Here is a 21,783-nt window from a genome sequence, read left to right on the forward strand (position 1 = left end):
CCGCACATGTTGGTTGCTATGGAAACGGCGGCCATTTTGGATTTCAAACTAAAAAAAATTTTGCAAACTAAAAAGAATTTTCAAAATTCCTTCTGTAAATGTCTCAGAAAAGGTCTTTCCACCATCCCTGTGAAATATCAGCTGATTTGGACAAGGGGTTTTGAAAAAAAACTGTGCGCAAGATGCTAAAATGGCATTTTGCGCAAATTGCATTTAAATTCTAGAATTCTAGATTTTGGTATCATATAGTAGATCAATTTTTATACCCGCATGCGAAGCATGGACGGGTATATTGCCATCCTGTGGTTTCATCTCCTTCTCCTCCTTCTCCTTCTTCTATCAAACACAACATTCTGTCAAGGCTAGCGCTAAAACTACAAGGGCCCCAGGGCCCATATGTAGTACACTTATGGGCCCTACCCCGTAGATGTGCCTTTTGCCCATCTCCGCCCCAGCGGTCCAAGGTCACGGGCCCCAGGGCCCAAATGTAAAAACACAAACCATGCCGTTTCTCATCAGATGAAGCAGCCTCAGGGCCCTGAGTTGGTACACTGATAGCCCCAGGGGTACTCTATATATACAAGTTTACATGAGCCACATATGTCATATATTATGGGCCCCAGGGCCCCAAATGTTAAAATAAGGGGCAACAGATTGACAAGGCTAGCTCTAAAACTATAAGGGTACTAGGGCTCATATGTGGTACATGTATGAGCCCTAAGTTTTCAATGTGCCTTTTGCCCATTTTGGGCCCAGATGTTAAAGGCTAGGGGCCCCAGAGGCCCAAATGTTAAAACAAAGGGCCGGCCATTTCTCAGCAAATAAAATAGTTACAGGGTTCAGATTTGGTACACTAATAGGTCTTTTAAAGCATTATACTACTATATGTATATATGAGCCCCATGTGTCACATAATATGGGCCCCAGGGCCCCAAACGCTAAAACATAGGGCCGGCCGTTACTCTGTAAATAAAGCAGCTACAATACCCAGCTTGAGTCTACTGATAGAACTAGAGAATCATACATTAACATATGTACATGAGTCTCATAAGTCAAATATTATGGGCCCCAGGGCCCCAAATGTTAAAACAAAGGGCCGGCTGTTTCTCATCAAATAAAGCAGCTTTAGGGCTCAGAGTTTGTACACAGATTGCACCTGAAAATTATATTGTTATATGTACATGTGAGCCCCATATATCACATTATATGGGCCCCAGGGCCCCAAATGCTAAATCATAGGGCCGGCCGTTACTCAGTAAATGAAGCAGCTACAGAGTTCAGATTTGATACACTAAACGGTCTTCAGCATTATATTGTTATATGTGTATATGAGCCCCATGTGTCACACAATATGGGCCTCAGGGCCCCAAACCCTAAAACATAGGGCTGGCTGTTACTCAGTAAATAAAGAAGCTACAATGCCCAGCTTTAGCCTACTGATAGAACTATAGAATTATACTTCAACATATGTACATGAGCCTCAGAAGTCAAATACAATGGGCCCCAGGGCCCCAAATGTTAAAACAAAGGGCCGGCCGTTTCTCATCAATTAAAGCAGCTTTAGGGCCCAGAGTTTGTACACAGATTGCACCTGAAAATTACATTGTTATAAGTACATATGAGCCCCATATATCACATAATATGGGCCCCAGGGCCCCAAGCGCTAAAACATAGGGCCGGCCATTACTTGGTAAATAAAGCATCTACAGTGCCCAGTTTGAGTCGCTTGATAGCACTAGAGAATTATACTTCAACATATGTACATGGACCTCATAACTCAAATATAATGGGCCCCAGGGCCCCAAATGTTAAAACAAAGGGCCGGCCGTTTCTCATCAAATAAAGCAGCTTCCGGGCTCAGAATTTGTACACAGATAGCACAAGAGAATTATATATATTGTTACTAACACCCACACCCCCACCCCACACACATAGGACTAAACAGACAGATCCGTATTATATAATAATTGGAAATACCAGCGTGAAGCGTTAAGGCTGTCCCAGTTAAATTACATATCCATTGGCTGTTCCATTTAATTTACATACTCCCTCTGAAATGGCCCTAAAATAGGCTGTTCCATTTAATTTACATACTCCCTCTGGAATGGCTGTTCCATTTAATTTACATACTCCCTCTGGAATAGTTTTCCCCTAATCATATTGCATAGCCTCACTGTGAATAAGAGAGACTGACAACAGCAACCTATGGAGAGTAAGAGAGACGCCTCCCCTGGGGGGACTTTTTACAATTTCTTTATTTTAAGTGCTACGACAGTGCAACCTACATTCAATTAAAGCTTGTGACTTGGACTTTCACTGTTTACACATTTTGTGCCCAATTGGGCGACTTTTTTACGATTTCTTTATTTTAAGTCCTCAACAAATAAGGACTGTAAGTTTGGGTACACCGATAACATGCGGGTATAGCCGTATTTGTGTACAAATATATAGCCTTCTAGTTTCTCATTACCATTCTGAAATTTGATGTTACAAATCGATATTCAGCTGTAATAGTAACCTACATGTATACAGCTCTATGACTACTTGTTAGTATTAGTAACAGCTTACTGATACTGCGCAGGTGTCAAGGATAATACTGCTGATGAGTTTGAGCTAGTTTCTACGTCATTGATTGAGCTACTGCGCATGTACGACATGTTTTGATCGTGAAAACAATACAATACAAAAGAATAAATCACTCCACTTTTTTCCACGGTTCGTTCTCAGGCCCCGAATCGAGAAACAGCTTTTTTATTCCGCCATGTTTTTTGTTTCGAGATCGGGCCGAGGGACTCAGGCTACATACCCCTTACAGATATCTAGAAAATGAAATTGTAAGATTTGACCCCAGATAACCTTTGACCTGACCCCTGCAAAATGTTCCCCTGGTCATTAAGTTTGTTGTCACCAAGTTTGAGCCCCGTACCCCTTACAGATGTCCAGGATATGCATGTCTAAAATTTGACCTCTGTATGACCTTTGACCTGACCCCTGCAAAATGTTCCCCTGGTCATGAGATTTATCGTCACCGAGTTTGAGCCCCATACCCCTTACAGATGTCCAGATAATGCAATTTTAAAATTTTATCCCCTTAATGACCTTTGACCCCAATTCTGTGTTCAAGTTATAGGTGTGTGGTAAAGAAGCAGAATCGGATAGCATACCTAGCTGGGGTAAACCCCCAGCTAGTTAAAGAAAGAAAGAAGAACTGACGAAAAACAGTACAATCGCAATTGTAAAAATTAATTCTGCATGTGGATTAATAACCTTACCTGGGGGATTCCGCACAAACTTATGCACTGGAAGTAGATGCATACATTGAAGGTCTCCTGGAGAGGTGTGCACATTTCTAAATGAGCAATCTCTTATTGGATGTTCATCTTGTTGTACATCTGTATTGCGTATAACTGTGCATTGAAGGTCTTTTTGAAGGGCTTTCCTCATACATCTGGATGAATGAAGATTGCAGTGAAGTTGGCAGGAAACATAAAAGTGGTCTGATTTCAAGCTTTTGTCACACTTATGGACCTGCCAGTTGGTTACAAGATTGTCTTTTTTTCGTGAAATTAGGAGGTCTAGTGCCTGGCCTTTGATGTGTGTTGGTTTGGTGATATGTTGGATGAATCCAGCCGCTGATATGATGTAACGAAACTGGTCTACATACCTTACTTCATTTTTGTTAGGTTTAAGAATATGAATATTAAAATCACCAGCAATGAGAATTTTACAATCCAACATCTTTGATAGTTTTTCAAGTACTGGTTCAAATTGTGGCAGGAAATCCTTTAGTGCAGTTGGTGTTGACTTTGGTTTGTATATAACTAGAAGGCATAGTTCTTTCGTCTTGTCCATAAAATATGCATGCTCACAACTATCTGATTGTAATTCGTGAAACCCCTGTTCCTGCTGAAACTCCAGATCAGATTTATATACAATTCCTATACCACCACCTCTACTACCTCTGGGAACATTGATGAATGAGTAACCAGTTGGGGTTAGTGCATCAATGTAATTTGTATCCGCATGTCTGCTTAGCCAAGTCTCAACTATTATGAATATGTCAACATCATGTGCCAAAACATATTCCTTTACTCCAGTTGCTTTGTTTCCTACAGAGCAAGCATTCCAAGAATGTACTGTCAGTTTGTTAGGATTCCGACCTGCACTCATGGTCCCTGCGATGTACTTGTACTAGTGTCTCCAAATTTCAAGCCTGTGCTTCATGCACACTTTGCTGCCTTGAAGAGGTTACCAACATCTGATCTCTTTAGGCTCTCCTGTGTATAAAAGGATAGACCAAATCATAAAATACATGCAAAAGGAAAAAAAAAGTTTGTCTCAGACAAAAATGGTAAACAGCAAAGCAGTTTATTTACCTATAAATGAGGCTACACAAAAACTGCAAATTCTTTCCTTTCTAAATTATTATTGATTTTTTTGTCCACTTTTTTTACAGTTTTGTTCAGATTTCAGTTGAGATTTCAGATAAAAAAAATCGGGCATAGAAAAACCCAACTTATGCACTGAAATTCTGGTATTGTCAAAATCCTTTTCTATGTCCATGAGGGTCAATCCATACCATATTAAGGAGGGCTCCACCTGACCCCCTCAAATTTGCTTTATATTTTACTTTGGGTTAGGGCCTATAGATCCTACAACCACTCATAGGCTTAGGAACCTGGGGGCTAGGGGCGGGGGGCTCAAATACCCTTCGCCCCCCCCTCTCCCTTTTAATTCCAGGTGAAGTAAATAAAATGTGTGATCAGATACTGGAAAAATGCTGCTTTTGACCTATTTTCTGACTCCTCGGGCGCCCCAAAAGAGGTCATCAACAAATTTGGTTTTGTCAGCTCCCCATGTTGAAAATCATCCTAAGCCACTGTAAAATACAGTCCGCCATTGATGTATCGCATACCATGATATAGCCTACCTACCTGCATGTAGTACATGATCTTTGTATCATATATCAAATGTAATAATGCATGTCATGCAAACATTGTCCCTGGTTTGTTCAAGTTTAGCTGTCCACCAATACTATAGAGTTATTAGAAGCTTTTCCTTATCTTGGTGACACTCTTCAAAATATAGCAGACTGGTCGGTAATTGCAGTTCTGGGGTAAATAACCAAAGCGTGTTTCGCAAAGGCTAGTGAATACAATAATCTAAATATCAAGAAACAAGCACCGTACGTACTGTACCAGTGCATGTAGCGATGTGAACACATTTTTAGATGGATTTTCTTTGTTTGAAAAAGAAATTTCTAGAAAGATCGTCATATCCTGTTGAGTAATGCTACAAAAATTAATCGACTGATATTTATATATATATGTGTTCAAGGTAAATAAATCTTCAACACTGGAAATATATATCGGTCAAAGTTCAAAAATCAATGGAGATAAACGGAGCTTCGCATTACTGCAGTTTCTTTGTTCAGAAACAAAATTGATTCAACAAAACTTATCAGTATCGCTTTCCATTTGTCCATACAAGTGCAAATGTTAGGCAAAAAAGTTTGTTGTATTGGAGTAACGGGCCATTGGAAAATAGGGTAGGGCGGTCGGGCGGTTTTTTTTTCTCCTTTTCCACTTCCTGTACTATATTGAATATATACTATCAAGCCTTGAAATAAGCGGACTATAACCAGGAGCAATTTGTTTTTGAACATTGCTCCTGTTCACTGGGATTTTACAAGAACCAGGAGCAATTTCTGAAGAAACAGGAGCAATTTTCAAATAGTAAATCCTTTTTTTACATTATACAATACAGCAGCATACATACCAACACTATTGCATCAAATTCAAAACTGGAATTTGTTTAGAAAATTGCTCCTGGCGCCTGCTTATTTCAAGGCTTGTATACTATACTTGATCTCGCAGTAAAAAAAAATCACAAAATGACAAAACAACTTGCTAACTCTGAAGAGAGCAATTTTCTGTATTTGTTGTATTTCTTTTTGAAGAGGAGCACCGCAAAGCGGCTTTTCAGGGTTTATGTTTTTATTTATTTTTAAAGTCTAGGGTTGGGCCAATTTCAAAATGTTAACTATAATTGTAACATGGCTATTGGTTAACCATGGGTTAACTGCGGTTACTGGTCATGGTTGACTAAACCCTAACCCAACTAGGACTCACTAACGCTCACTATTAAAACCACTCTGCGTGCATGCATTCCACGGGACTTGATGACGCAATCAGACAAAGTCATATACCCAGGGTATATATCATTGGCCGGGCCAACGTCACCTGTGTGGCTACATGCTGGGGATCTTCTGCGTGGCATGCGAGGGGTCCGAGGTTCCCGGGGGTGCCAAGTGACTTCTCTTCATCTTCTCTCCTTTTTCGTTTCTTCTTTCCCTTCCGATAGCAAAAAAACCATGGGTAGGGTTAGGGTTAATGATAGGCTTGTTCAGACGGGAGCTTACCTCTGTGTTAGCGTAACACGTAGGTAGCCTGAGGTCATCATAACACTGATACTTGTCCACACGGTCCTTCCCACGGTCGCTATCTCTAAGTACATGTACTCCATGTTAGCTGCAGCGATCGCTTCGTGTTAGCGTGCTACCACAGAGATTACTTACTAGGTGGTAAATCTTTTGTGTTAAGCTTTGTGTTTATTAACACGATACTTGTTCAGACGGGTGCTAACACTAAGCTACCTCTGCTTAGTGTTAGCCTAACACAAACTTAATTCTAAGCCCGCCTAAACAAGGCTGATGAGTAACCATGGTTGACCATGGTCAGTTTGTGTTTATAAGTGACCATGGATTAACATGCTTTCAATAGTGCATATCCCTGCTTAGTGTTACTATGGTCAATACTGATCATGGTTTAAGAACATGGTTAACCATGGTATAACTCTGGTTAACAATGGTAAGATGTTAACATAGTCATCACTAAAGTATGGTTAACGTTAACCAGGGTGTATGTACCAAGCTTATGAATTTTCAAGTTAGCATGAACCACTTTAAAGCGTTTTTGTGGCATTCTAACCCTCATAATCTCAAAATAAAAGAGAGCCTCATCGTTTTCCTCAAAGATGCTGAAAACGGCAAACAATGATAATTTGATGTGAAAACTGCTGTATTAATGTCAATTTTTAATTTCATGTGGCCTTAACACATATATATAGTATGGTTAACCATGGTTGAACAATACTACTAGTGAGGTGTAGGCAGGATATTTAAATCCCTCTGGATCTAAATTACTGAAGACAAAGAGATCACACTGTGGCGACTATGAATGAGCTCAAAAACTTTATATAAACCAATCAACTAGAATCTACTAAAGCAGGGGAGGGGCTTGATCATGAAAAATTGAATAAAACAATTTAAAACAATGAGCTAATTTACATAAATGCTAATTAATTATGCAAATATGCAAATTAGGGGGTGGCTTCAATATATAATACATTAGAACATATTAGAAACACTTTGACCAAGTTTCAAGGCAAAAGTATGCAAAATAAAAGTACTCTGAACATTATGCATTGATTTTTAGCAAAATATTGGCAAAAAGTATATGTTATTAATGAGCTTCTCCAGTCATTTTAGCTCATTAACATTGATTATTGATAAAAACAATAAGATACAAAGAAAATATAAATTTATATTTTGAAAACCGTATGTCCGATTTGCTTCAAACAAAAGGCATATTGATGTGTGCTTTGCTCTTCTCATGATCAATTAATCTGTTTAAAACATGCTTATAGCACTTCCATAATGCCTCCAATACCACCTTAAGAATGTAGTTTTTTAAGTTTGCCAGCTGTATGTCAAATAAAGTAAAGAAATTCTGTGGTCAGTGAGTGTTTTACCTACAAGTAGGCACTACTTCACATTGGTACTTGAAAAAAAAACGGAGAAAAAAATCCCGACCGACCTACCCAACTTCTGAAAGAATTTTTTTTTTAGCCTTATGAATGAGGTTAATGACTTTGCATCAGTTATTTTTCGGGTATTGTGAAATATCAAAACATTGTGTTTGGACCTCGGCATATCCCTCGGTTCCAAAGTACAATGTTTAGATATTTCACAATAATCAAACAACTGATGCACAGTGATTAACCTCAAAACAAATGATTGGCATTAATTATCATGAGCAGCATGAATAGTTCCACAAGATATTTGTAGCATCCATTGGCATGATCTTTTCTCATCCTCGCTTTGTAGACAGACAAAGTGGTTTGTATTATCATGGCCAGTGCTCACAGTATTCCACAAGACAGTTGTAGCATTCATTGGCACGGTCTTTTCGCACACCCGCTGTATCCTTTAACCACTTTATGAAGTGATCTTGGTCTCCCTTCAAATGTAAATATTTGTCAAGGACATCTTTTGCCTGTAGTGACAAAAAAAAAGAAATAAAAGGCAAGTAAAGTTTAAATAGTCATTCAACACAAAAGTAATTGAGACTATCCTCAATATTTTGATGTGAGGCTATTTTAAGGTGTGTACAATTCTATGGAAACTACATGTACTAGCACTGCTGCTAGGGGGTACTACACCCCTGTACAATTTTGTGCCTATTTTTGCATTTTTCTCAAAAATCATAGTGCATTGGTGACAAGTAAGATATGTATATTATAGGGGCAAGGACTACAACTACTGCACTGGAAATTTTATTTCAGCACAGACAGCAGTTGTGGAGTTACAGTCAAAAATGAGGGAAAACCAATATTTGATCAATAAATATCAACTACTTGCCTTGAGTTGCTGAATTTTCAGTTCAGTAGTTGTAGTCCTTGCCCCTATAATATACATATATCTTATTTGTCACCAATGCGCTATAATTTTTGAGAAAAATGCAAAAATAGGCAAAAATTTGCCAGGGGTGTAGTACCCCCGTAAGCACAGGAAACCAGAGGTAAATTACTATGAAGTACAATTATTTGGCATCTTATCACACCAACAACAGTTAAAAGGCTGATATCTTTAACCATGTTTGCCTATTCTATGCTAAGCCAGTGGTGTAATTAGACATTTTCATTTGGTGGGTTGGGTCAAGCAGGAGCAAACATAATAAATGAGGGGGCAGGCATCTTTCATGCTGTTTGGGTTTGTAAGCGCGTCAACACCCTCGCAACACCGGGGGTCTGAGGAGTCTTGGGATCTGCTTGGAATGGGCTATTCAAGAAGTGAACGGCACCTACCCTAAAGAAGACATGGGATTCCCAAAAAGTTTGAGTTTTCCCATGTCTTCTTTAGGGGTAAAAAGCCGTCCTCAGCAATTGCGAGCACCAACATGTGAGGGGGGTATACACCCCCCCACACACACACTTTTGAACATGAGAGTCCGTGATCATTATTTTTAGAATCCAATTAAATATTCATAGCTGATTGATCATTGATTATCGGTTATCGACTATCGATTAACACCATCTCAAACGCTGCTTACCAGCGTGCTAAGGTAAGACTGTGATGAAATCCGTAGGCATGATACTCTATGTACTACTGCTGGCTATGATCTTTCCTTTGTTTTTTCTTATTTCATTTGTCTTATGATTTACGAGGTCAGATCTGTCAAAAAGATTAAGTTTTCCCATGTCTTCTTTAGGGAGAGAGCCAAAAATATCTGAATGTGTCCCCGGAACAATGGCGTAGATTTCTTTTTGATATGGGGGGATAGGTTGGGAAAAATTGTCTTGAAGTAAAGTGAATCCAGCACCTTTTGGTGATAAAAGAAGGTTATGGTACAAATGTGCCCAAAGCGCAAGCAAAATGTTGGCATATTTAAGCTAAACTGGTTACATATGATATATGGTACAAAAGTGGAATAAATGCGCACAAAGCGCACAAAAATTGGGTTATTTTTAGGTTAAAATGACCAACTATGAGGCTAATTAATAACTCTCAGAAGTAGGCCTACTTTACCTTTTTCATTGGGGGAGGGGGGTAAGCAGGGGGAAAGGGTTCAAATTGGGGGCTCCCGTCCCCCGGCGAGTTACACCACTAAACGCGATAATGACTGTTGTTGACATGTTTCTAAAATGAGGAACATGGTCTGATGGACTTAACAAGTTTGGGAAAAGTGGGAATAGAAGGTTCTATTTTTACATGATGCCATGGTTTCTGACATTGAAGATTTTGCCCGGATGTATTAACATCTCTCTTGTAAGTTCTTTGTGAACATTCAGCTTTTGGATCTTGCCGTTTCTTGTATTGAAGCACAGAATCTTCAAACTCATATTGAAGATTGTGTGGAGAGTTTTGATTATTGTGGGATTCTATTTTGACAAGTTGTGCTAGTTTCATGTAATGAAAAGCTTGTCCAGTTTTGTCAACATCACTCTTGTAAGTTCTTGGTGAACATTCTGTTTTTGTATCTTGTAGTGTCTTGTGTGAATGTTCTCTTTTTATATGCTGCATTGGTTTCTTGGATTGAATGGCCTGTCCAGATGTAGGCCTATAAGCATCCGTCTTGTGATCATTTTTATAGGACCATTTTGTTTTCATATGTTGTGGTTTTTTGCATTGAAGATGACATGTAATGAAATAGTGGTCTGACTGCAACCTGTCGTCAAACATTCCCACCTTCCAGTTGCTGACAAGATGATCTACTTTTCGTGATATTAAGAGATCAATAGTATGGCCAGCTTGGTGTGTTGGTGTGGTGATATGTTGAATGAGTCCAACATCGGAGATAATATTCAAAAAATCTTGAACTACTCTGTCTTCTTTTTCATCAATGTGGATATTGAAATCACCAGTGATGAGAATTTGACTATTTGACATTTTATCTAAAATTTTCTTGATAAATGTATCAAATTCTGGGAGAAACAGTCGTTTTGAGCCACGCGGTGGTCTGTATATTGCAATGATGCAAAGATCTTTTCCTTTAACGCATGCATGCTCAAAAGTATTTGGTTTGAATTCAACTGCAAATTGGTTCAGCTTAAGATGGGATTTGTACAAAAATCCTAAACCACCACCTCGAGTTTTAGTTCCTCTTGGAACACTGATAAAAGAATAGTCAATGGGTGTTAACTCCCAAGTGTCTTCTTCAGTTTTCAACCAGGTCTCTGTTAGTATAAATATATCAACATCATGTTTCGAAACGTAATTCTCTATTTCTGTAGTCTTATTGCGCACAGATCTTGCATTCCATGAATGTACAGTAAGTTGGTTAGGATCGTCCCAGCGGGGTGAAATCATGATGTTTCCTCTTTGTTTGTCTGTGGCAAGTTGAAACTCTGATGCTTGATTTAGAAATGGGTTCTGTGTGTTGTCAACAGTGGTCTCCCACACAGGCTTCTTGAACGTTATGTATCAAAGTTCAGATATGGTGCGCACAGGTGCAGGTTATAGGCTGTATCTTCGAAGAGTTGACCTATAAATTCAAAATTTATTCAAATGTTCTGATTAAATAATAATAATAATAACTAAATTAGTGCCTTCCAATCACATAATGAACTCAGGCTCTTTTTACAGGTTAAAATATTTGAACTAAAAAGAATGCATTATGTGTAAATATTGAAGTAAACTGTCAGTAAATGATCCTTTCAGTCTTCTGTGACATAGCCCCCTTCAGAGATCTTTGGTCGGAGGGGCCCTAAGTGTTGCCCATCTGCCCAGTGAAGGGTAGGTATCCTGCCACATATTTGTACGGTTTTGTATGATTCAGGGCGCTTACTATTAGTGAGCATGCTGATGAGGAGAGAGGTTGTGTCAGCATACGTTGTGGATGTTGCTAGTGGAAAAAGAGGGCGCATTCATGGCAGGCATGCTGCTGGGGGACCAGGAGGTGTTGTGAGTCAGGGCAGGGTTGTCAGTTATGGCATTAGTGGGTGACAGGCGACCGGGCCTCTTCCTGTAAATATACCTGGTGTCATCATACTAGTGGCATATAAATATAGTCCAAAAAAAGAACACATTCCAAGGTGTTTTTTGACCAAATTTCTGGTGGTCACTTTTTGACCATATGGGCCTTTTTTTTATAAATTTGATTTGATTTGATTTGTTCGGGTTTTGACAACCCTGGATAACCCAAGAAAGCCTCTATTGAAGCTTATTTCCATTGGGGTCCATTTGAACACCGGGACGGATTGGGAACAGTCAGGGGTTAACATCCTACTCTTTCCGAAACTGGCTGCGAGATACATGTACAGGTATGGCTCTCTGTACACGGGAACGACAGCTTAACGTCCCCTCCGAAGGACGGAGTACTTTCATGATTCATTTACCCAATTCTAAATGAACCATGGGGAGAGCGGAAGTCTGAATTTAATAAATCTACAGAAGTTGCCAATTAATTTCAGACTTTTTTTTTTTCCAAGTCAATATCCCAGCAAATCGCCACCGCTGAGAATCGAACCGGGACCTCATGCACTAAAGGCAAGTACCTAACCATTGCGCCACGCTCTCCTTTGGGCCTAAAACCCAAATGCCTTTTAGGGACGTTTGGTCAGAGACTTTTGACCAAGAATTGAATAAAAACTAAAAGGATCTGTATTCTGTTTGTTTATAAACATCCCTTGTTTGCAATCAGCCCGATTTCTTTTAATATACATCATCATCATAAACGCTTCTCGTCAGCAGTTTGATATGGCGCCATCAATAAAGTTTCTCCAAGTAGGTCTCTCTCTCTCTCTCAAAAACAAGAATGTAACGCTCAAAAACAAACTGAGAATTTTCAACACGTACGTAGAAAGTATCTTCTTGTACAACAGCGAACTCTGGACAATAAAAGAATCAACCGAGGAAGAAATTGACACTTTCCAAAGATCTCTTGTAAAATTAGCACAGTCAATTTACTGAAGATATTAGATCAGCACTTGAAATTAATATAATATAAATAATTCATACACACCTAAAAGTTATACATACATAGGCCTATATATTATAACAATACCAACATTATTGACACAACATCATAAATATAATACTCACTTGAACTTCAAAATAATGCCTGTCATGCAAACATAGTTCCTGGTTTGTTTAAGTTTTTATATGACATATGATACGCAGTGGACAAATTTGATCTTCTGTCTGTGACGTAGCTCTTCCTAATACAGCAGACTAGATTTGTAGGCTTTTGTTTTAGAGTACAATGAAAATAGGCCTAAATAGCTACAGTATTGTAGTATATGTATGTATGGCCTATACGTAGTGCACATCCAATATCTAGAACACATACAGTCGCATACCAGGAAGTCGGACTTTCAAGTGGCAGTGGGTGTACAGTTCAATAAAAGGTGAACCTTAATACTATTACTAATAATATTTGTACTATTATCTAGTCAACTGGACTTACTATTTTTGAGAGGGAAATTTTCACATCCAATCCTGAACGCATCATCATCTGGACGTGAAAATATCTCACTCAAAAATAGTAAGTCAGTACAGTTGATTAGATTACAGTGCCAATATTATTATTGTATGTCTACTATCAAGATGAATGATAATCTTCACAAATGTGCATGAACTTTAATAATTGTTTCAGACTGATGATGTCGTCATACTACAGTTTGTCCACTCTGAAATACAAAGTGACAAAGCGCGCGTATACAGCACGTTAACAGTGCGTATGCTGCAGGCATGCGTGGCTTCAAAGTCGGCACAATGTGTGCGTCCGCGTCTGGACTTTGTAATTCAGAGTAGACTGACTGTATTAGTTATTTGGTGAGGTTTGGGGTGATACAGATTTTATCTAGTCGAGGAGTCCGTATCAGGCGAGGGCGATAGCCTGTTGTAAATTGCTGGTCATACCCAAAAATCTTTGCCCTTCCCCCTTTTTGATGTGCAAAAAATTCTTTGCCCACCACCTTTTGACATGCAAAAAAATCTTTGTCCCGCTCTGCCCCAGTTACACATGCTAGATTTTGAGAAACCCAAATTTAGCTAGAACCTTGAATTGTGTAATCAAGTGATGTGAACGCATGATAAACAGGAAATGTTGCACACTTGAGCGTTTTCCTAAAAGCAACAAATCTCTTCCCCCCCTTTCAACCTGCAAAAAAAATGCTTTCCCCTTCTTTGGCCTGCAAAAAAAATCTTTGCCTCCCCCCTATAATTCACCACCCAGGGGTACACATAATTATTGTACCACCTCTAGTTATATTTCATCCATTCATGAATTAAAATACTTTCCAGTTGATTTGATGTTTAGATAATTTGATATCTATGATAAATTCGTACTGACGATTTTGTTATTAATAATAATAAAAAAAACATTTATAGAGTGCAAGTAACCAGGTCTCAGTGCGCTTTACAGCAAAATCTTACTCTACAACAACAAGAAATATGAAATAACAGAGAGCATTTTACACTACAGCTTTAACTACAAATAATTTATCCTAGACAAAAGTGATAAAATATGCAAGACCAATATAAGTAAAAGAACATGAATAAAAACAAGCTGAAAACAGATAAAATTCAGAGTCAATTAATATGTTATTATGATATAATTGTGAGCTTCACATATTAGCTTCATTTTATAATAAATAATTATATATGTATATCATACCATTCTCCGATAAGAGGTGCCATTATTAGCCAGGCAGATTTCAACCTCTCCCGATCATGCAATCCAAGCAGTATGAATGGTGACACATGACCTTATGTATGCACGACACAAGATCTCTTGCAAAGGCTTGAACATGCTGAATGAGGCTATACATGCATAATGTGTTCGACTAAGTCAGATGCATATAGGGTTGTAGTTTTGCATGCTCGTAGTTTTGTCACTGCACACTACTTTGTATGCATTTTATTTTTAAGTACTGAGAAATTTTGGATGATTTCCAAATTTAAGGGCTGGGGTATGAACATTTGGACAGTATTTTTTGTGGGGCATGAGAGCACATTTATCGAATTGCATTCTGAATATGAAGAATGTCCTTCTGATATCAAATAAGATTTTTTGAAATTCATGATATAATACACATTTTATGGCAAATGATTAAAAATTGATATTTTTGATATTTAACAGTCCTCAAAGTAAACTTTTAAAATTTAATGGTATGCACTTGAAGTAGCTGGGATGAAAAGCTGACGATCAATTGAAAATTTTGACCTTTCGTATTGAAGATATGGATTTTCTCAAAAAATCAGGTCTTTTGGGGAAAAAAATTTATATCTTCAATATAAAAGCTCAAAATTTTCAATTGGCTTTTCATCCCAGCTAAAAATACATTTTAAGTATGTATATCATTAGATTCAGAAAGTTTACTTTGAGAACTGTTACATATCAAAAATTTAAAAAATATCAAATTTTATAATTTGTCATAAAATTTGTATTATAACGAAAATCAAAAAAAATAAATGAAAATTATTTGATATCAGAAGGACATTCCTTGTATTCAGAATTCAATTCAATATGTCTGCTCTCATGTTCCACATAACATACTGTTGAAACGTTCATACCTTCTGAATAAAAGTGCTCTAAAAAGGCTTAGGAAAACAGTACGGAAACACTTAAGTATATGTGCAAATTTTATTTTTCTGCTTGCTGCACTTGCAATATAATCATATCTAGACCATTTAAGGTTTGCAAATTGGGATCCCAAAAATTTGGCATGAGCAAAGGGGGAGGGGACCAAAGCAGAAAAGATGAACAAAAATATATGTTAAAAATAGCTCAAAATATATGCATATATTAGTGTGATAGTTGTTGGTATTGTCCAGGTCTGTAATGTATTGTTAGAGAATTTAATAAATGACCATATCAAACAACCATGCTGAGACAATACTGTGCTTGTTTCTACTCATTTTAATGCATTTTTCACTGCTGATGCCAAATTGCAAAATATGGTAATGAAAATGTACAATTCCGAAATTCTTGAATTTTGTCGTTTGCAATCGACTCCCGTGTAGTGTTTTTTGTTGGAAGAAAACACTGAGCAGTGCTGACAAATTAATGTAGCTTCATTCAATTGCATGTTGCTTTAAGGGCACTTCATGTAATGCAGCCTCATTCCCACAACTTAACCCCAAAACAGTATTTACACCATCACAAAGAACACGTAAATGTTTCTTGTAAATGGGACTAATTTCTTATGGAATTACTGACATTTATACAGCGTGATAATCATTTCATTTCATTTCATTTCGGCTGCAAAGCAGGCGACTACAAAGTTTCTCCATGTATGATTTGAAGCCAAGGTGGTAATGGCATCTGGCAGTAAAAAGTTGTCGAAGTCCCCCAACAGCGTGATGATCGTGATAATATAGTCTACAGTGTTTTTGTTAATGATATTTATGTAATAAGTTGATATCAAATGATAGGTCCTATTTTTTCTCATGAACATAGTACAAGAAATGTGAAAGCAAAATTTCCTGTTATTGCTGCTGACTAACTTGCCCATTTTTGTTGTGGTCTTTTTCAGGATAATTTTGATGCTGAAGTTGAGCACTTTGAAGCCTACCTGGAGGACCTCTATCCTTTGTGCGAGATGTGCGAGGGTGCTGTATATAGAGTATTGAGTAATCAGGATCAGCAGCTGAAGATGAAACTGATTGGAAAATGGCTTCAGCAATCTAAGCCAAACCCATTGGTAAGATTTAAAATAGACAATTGGTTGTTCGTACATTAATCAATTAGCAATCAATCAATGACTCAATCTACTCATACAATTAATCAATTAAAAAATTTAACCAATTTAGACTATCGAGCCAATGGTGCAGTTAGAAATGGTTAGATCAATTAACAAATGATTGGTTGGTTGGTCAATCAATCAATCAGTCAATCATGATCAATCAATAAATCACTTATAAAAATTAACAGAATATAATTTTTCCGATCTAGACAATCCCAATTGTAAGATTTAAAATTGCTTGATTAATCAATAGGCCATCAGTTGGATGTTCAGCCACTCACTCATATATATGTATAGTTTTCATTCACATCCCCACTTGCCAAATATAGGCGACTTGTTTATAATCTGAAAAGATCATGTCATACCATGGTCACACAATGGGCAATTCCAGTTGAAATCCATACACCCTCTATGGAAGACATATGACCTTATAATCTCCCACACAGGGAATGTGTATTCCAAATGCTGTTACCTAAATGAGTAACTACATTTGAAATCTGCATTCCCTGTGTGGAAGATTAAGGTCATGTCTTCCATTGCGGAGGGGTTTATTGATTTCAACTGAAATAGCCCAATGTCTGCCCAATGTGCCCTAAGATAAAAACTCAACTTATGATCTTTCCCTTTAATTTCAGGCCCCAATACCAGTCTTCCATCCAGTACCATTTCATATTCTCTTACTACGACTCATATCAGTACTCTCATCCGCCATGTGTCTTATGATAGACCTGCACCAAAGGAATATAATTGATGTGAAAGGACGCTTATTGCTGTTTCTAACAGGTAAGGGTCACTGGTGCCACCATCAATAAATACATGTAAGGAGTAGATTATTGTGTTCAAACAATTGTTCCATGAAGTATATGAGACAAAATTGTCTGTTCCCTTATTCGATATAATTTCTTGTATGATATCTTGCACTTCCATTGTGTTCTTCAAATTCTGATTTCTGGCACTATCCTTTCCTGTAACACCAATCAAGACCATTTCCATTGGTCTGTCTATGACTCTCAGCGTCTTTTCTAAACTTTTAGTTGTAGTCTAAATCTCCCACCAACCCATAGGACAGCACCGACATTAATCCTTAAAACATGACCTAATCTGTCATACAGGGAGTGTGAATATCAAATGGTGTACCTGAATGGGTGACTCCATTTGATATACCGTATTCATTCCAATAAGCACCCAGGGCGCTTTACAAAGTCCTTTTGGGTGGACGCTTATTTTTAACCTGGTTTATCTAATTTTTTTATAAGGGCCGTTTATTAGAGACAAATTACGTTATAATAGGGTCCAAAGATGTTCTAGTAGCTTATTTTTTATTTTTTTGATATTAGCCTTATTTTTTAAGATATTGACCATATAAGGCATCAAATTGAACTTTTTAAAATTAACAAATGCCTATTTGCACAAAATGATGCCTAAAATCGGAAATAGACCAAAATATTAAAAAATTAGAAAACCGTTTCTTGAGTCGATCATGCTTTTTACGATGATCATATTTGCTTACCTATAGATGCTGTATTTATTGAGTTATCGTGTACCTAAATCGTCATTTTACCGAGAAAATGAACATTGAAATAATGGCCGTTGAAGTTTAAAGTGGTTCACATTTTGCACTTTCATCGAATCTCGCAGGAGAATGCGGCAGTGTTTATTTTTCTACCTTACATTACATAAACATCGGGTAAATCCACGGCCCCTTGAGAAGTTTGAGCGAAATCCATTCATAACTTGATATTTAAATCGGGGAAAGAACTTGAAAAACCCACATTTTATCAGCTAAAAGCGGAGCCATTTGACCACTAGGTTTTGTGCTTCCGTGGTGTTTCCATAAGAAGCGCCCGGCGCGCATGCAGATAAGCGTCAGCGTATGTGTAGCGTATTTGTGCGTTAACAAATTGCGATACGAACGCGATGCGTTATTCTTGTGGCGTGTACCCTGCTGGTACAACAAAGATTTTCTTTCCTTTTCAATTTCAAACACGAGTGGAATAGTGAAATAAAATCCTTAAAATATTGCAGTTGGAGTTTACAAATCTGGATTTTCATTCCTTGTATTTATAAAAAACATAACAAAGTACAAACATATCAAAAAAAACTCAATTTTGCGAAAGAAACAATGTCTAGAGTACACAGCTGCCTTAAGGTGATGTCTTCCATGGAGGTGTATGGACTTGAATAACCCATTATACACTGACTGATGAGCTGTTTAATGTATTTGATGCTAACTGTACATGTAAGGCCAAGAAGGAAAAAAAGGTTTGTCTCAAAGCTCACAAGCGGTTTGAAAACAAATGCGAAATGCAATTTTTTTTGGTATTTTTATTTTTTAACAATCGCGCGGGCAAGCTTTGAGACAAACCCTTTTTTGGGGGCCTAAACAATATTTTTATCACATCTTTTCATAGATCTACCTCCAATAGGGCAGCACAGGTCATCTTTTGTGTTATCAGGGTTAGTGTGTGTCATTATTGCTGTGTTTCTTGCTGGCAAAAACAGGTAAGAATTTTCAAGTTTGCACTCTCCAAGAATCTCTAAGGATTGTGCCCCCATATCCTTTTTGTCTGGTTTCACACAGAATGTCATTATATAGATGAAGAACAATCATCATTAGGCTATATAATGGAAGTGAATCATTAGGCCCTAGTTTTTAATTGCCTGCCCAAGTCAAATGTTCATTTTTGCCAAAATTTTCATTATTTTCAACAACATTAAATTTTCTTTTAACAGATGTGGAATAAGTATCTGTACCAAACTCAACAGTAAATTCCCTGTTAACCTTCTGAACATTTTACCACAGTTTCAAGTTAACATAACTCGCTTGCTCTCTTCTTTCCTTCTTTCTTTGGGTTCAGCCTCACAGGTTGTTAAAAATAAATAAATGTAGATATTTATATAGCGTTTATGCTGTAAACAGCCTCAAAGCGCTTCATATTTATTCCGACGTCATTAGAATATGTCAGAACCATGTTTGCTGCCTACAAATTGCGCAGGGTTCATCAGTACAATTTGACTGTGACTAGCCCTAACAGCTTCCCATTGCACCTAGGTGGGGTAAGGCAAGCGAGCAATGAGTCATGCCCAAGGGCGCAACACGGTGGTGGGACTGGGACTCGAACCCACACACGTCGATCACTTGCCATAAAATGTGTATCATATTGCGAATTTCAAAAAATCAGAAGGACATTATTCGTATTCAGAATGCAATTTGATATATCTGATGTGCTCTCATGTCCCTTAAAGGAACACTCTGGCAATCACATCATTATGCCTTATATGTTAGAAAAACAATTATCAATCACAAATCACCAGGTTTTATTAAAACAAATTCGTATTGACCATAAAAACAGCCGGCTCTCAACACGCGATATTCAAAATTCCCACGCCAAAATTACCTGTGGCAATTGACTTCATGGTTATTTGTGCTCAATTGTTGTCAGCTTTCATTGTGTTACTGGGTAATATGCATTTGTTTTAAATAAAACCATGTGATTCATGCTTGATAATTATTTTTCTAACATATAAGGCATAAAGTTGTGATTGCCGGACTGTTCCTTTAAAAATACTCTGCAAATGTTGCTACCAGTGCAGAGCCCTTAATGTAATATTTGTAATTGTTTTCAGATTGCGTTACATTGATGCTATCTCACCCTTCACCTGGTTACTGAGTCTAACAATCAACTGGACACCTCATATACCACAATGCATTACACAGTTACCATGGTTACAGAAACTAGGCAACTGGTTACCATGGGAAATATGCTGGCATCTTGGTGTTTCTATATGCTGTGCAGTTTGCTCATTAGTGTTTCTATTCAGTAGCAGAGAAGTTGTGAAGAAAAGGAAGTTTAAAAGGAGGTAAGTAATAGAAAAATAGGAAAATGACTGAAAATAAGAGGGGGGATCAAACGATCTGCATTTTTTCTTTACAATTCACAAACAAGAGATTTTTAGGATTTTTATGCAAAGAACCTTTTGACAAAATTAATTGGATATGTAAGGGATGAAATCAAAACTCGACCGGCGGTTGACCACCGGTTCCATCCAGTTCCCATTGTTTACAACAATAGCAACCGGACGGAACCGGCGGTCAACCGCTGGTTGAGTTTTGATTTCATCCCTAAACATTTTAAAGCAGACGAGAAAGCTTGTCGAAAAACTACTTGTTGTTAAATGTTAAGTTTGAAAGTGTTAGACCAGGGATACAATTAGCAAAGAAGTAAAATGGTAAGCAACCATCAATTTGGAGTTCAGAAAGGACGGTCCCAATTGTAGACAAGATAGTATCACAGCATCACCCTCTGCTGAAGACTGCTGAAGATGTGGGAAAAATAATATAATAGTGTTAAAATTAAACTCTTTAGTACATGTAATTATAAATTGTGTTCTTTTTTCTTCCTACCCAGTGAAAGTTTGAGTGGCAATCTAAGAAGTGCATCATGTGATTCCAGCGCCGGCAGTTCTGTTGTATCAGATGAACCACCTTACCAACCACAATACAATGATGTCTCCATGGTTTCTGATCACATGACCTCACCAACCAATCATGATAGACATGAGTTAGGGGCGAGTTTAAATACCTTGTCTCTTGGTCCACCTACAGAACAGAAAAAGAAGAAAAAAGGCAAGTGAAATTTGCAATGCTTCAATTGGGCCTTGTTGGCCTTCCAGCTCTTGACTCCCCCAGACCAAACAAGTGTTTAGACCGCCAACGTCAGTGCACGTATTGAAGTCGACACTGCATAGCAACAATTTTGGCAAAAGACAAGCTTGTCTTTCTTTTCAGACACGTTTTGGGGCTTCTATTTCTCCATGCCTGGTTATCATGTCATCTGGTCAAAATCATTGTTTCATACTATGTTTTGTACTCACATCGAGACCTGAAATTAATTTTTTATTACTTCCGCGGTCCAGGTACGTGCTGGTGATCAGCGATCGCGTAGAAGTGGTGAGGTCTCCGCCCGTTTTACTTGTGTATGCTCGACACACAGCACAGAAGTAATAAAAATTAACTTGAGCATCAAAATAATCAGATTTGGGGTTTTAAATTAATTAGATCCAAATGTTTGGATATTAGAAGCAAAAATGTATACAGTCTGCCATAGTACAGTATAGATGGTGTATCACCATGGGGATGAGACATTAAACATTATGACAGGCCTAAATATTTACTGGACTTTCATATGAGAAAAGTTTAAGCTTTCTCCTGATCTGCATTTTGATGTGGTAAAGTGGGGATTAGGCTGTCAA

The 21,783-nt window shown here is 37.8% G+C and overlaps 2 protein-coding genes across 4 annotated transcripts in view; one reads left to right on the plus strand and one right to left on the minus strand.

Moving 5' to 3' along the window:
- Positions 1 to 14,560, minus strand: part of LOC140156837 (uncharacterized) — a 35,451-nt gene extending 20,891 nt beyond the window's left edge. Inside the window, exons 1-3 of one of the 3 annotated variants that reach the window (XM_072179833.1) lie at positions 14,460 to 14,560; positions 8,064 to 8,336; positions 3,273 to 4,277 (exon numbers count right to left, since the gene is read on the minus strand). In XM_072179833.1, coding sequence (XP_072035934.1) covers positions 3,273 to 4,170 — 898 coding nt within the window. In that variant the 5' untranslated portion in view covers positions 4,171 to 4,277; positions 8,064 to 8,336; positions 14,460 to 14,560. Of the gene's footprint in view, positions 1 to 3,272; positions 4,278 to 4,934; positions 5,730 to 8,063; positions 8,337 to 12,883; positions 13,148 to 14,459 lie in introns of those variants that run through there. The other 2 variants (XM_072179832.1, XM_072179834.1) reach the window with 2 other exon arrangements.
- The window catches only part of LOC140156839 (uncharacterized), a 66,965-nt gene that overhangs the window by 37,065 nt on the left and 8,117 nt on the right, over positions 1 to 21,783 (plus strand). The window contains exons 5-9 of the mRNA XM_072179835.1: positions 16,321 to 16,488; positions 17,166 to 17,313; positions 18,942 to 19,032; positions 20,158 to 20,391; positions 20,940 to 21,157. Coding sequence (XP_072035936.1) covers positions 16,387 to 16,488; positions 17,166 to 17,313; positions 18,942 to 19,032; positions 20,158 to 20,391; positions 20,940 to 21,157 — 793 coding nt within the window. The 5' untranslated portion in view covers positions 16,321 to 16,386. The remainder of the gene's footprint in view (positions 1 to 16,320; positions 16,489 to 17,165; positions 17,314 to 18,941; positions 19,033 to 20,157; positions 20,392 to 20,939; positions 21,158 to 21,783) is intronic.

This window comes from Amphiura filiformis, chromosome 7, assembly GCF_039555335.1.
Source record: "Amphiura filiformis chromosome 7, Afil_fr2py, whole genome shotgun sequence".
NCBI classification, from domain to species: Eukaryota; Metazoa; Echinodermata; class Ophiuroidea; order Amphilepidida; family Amphiuridae; genus Amphiura; species Amphiura filiformis.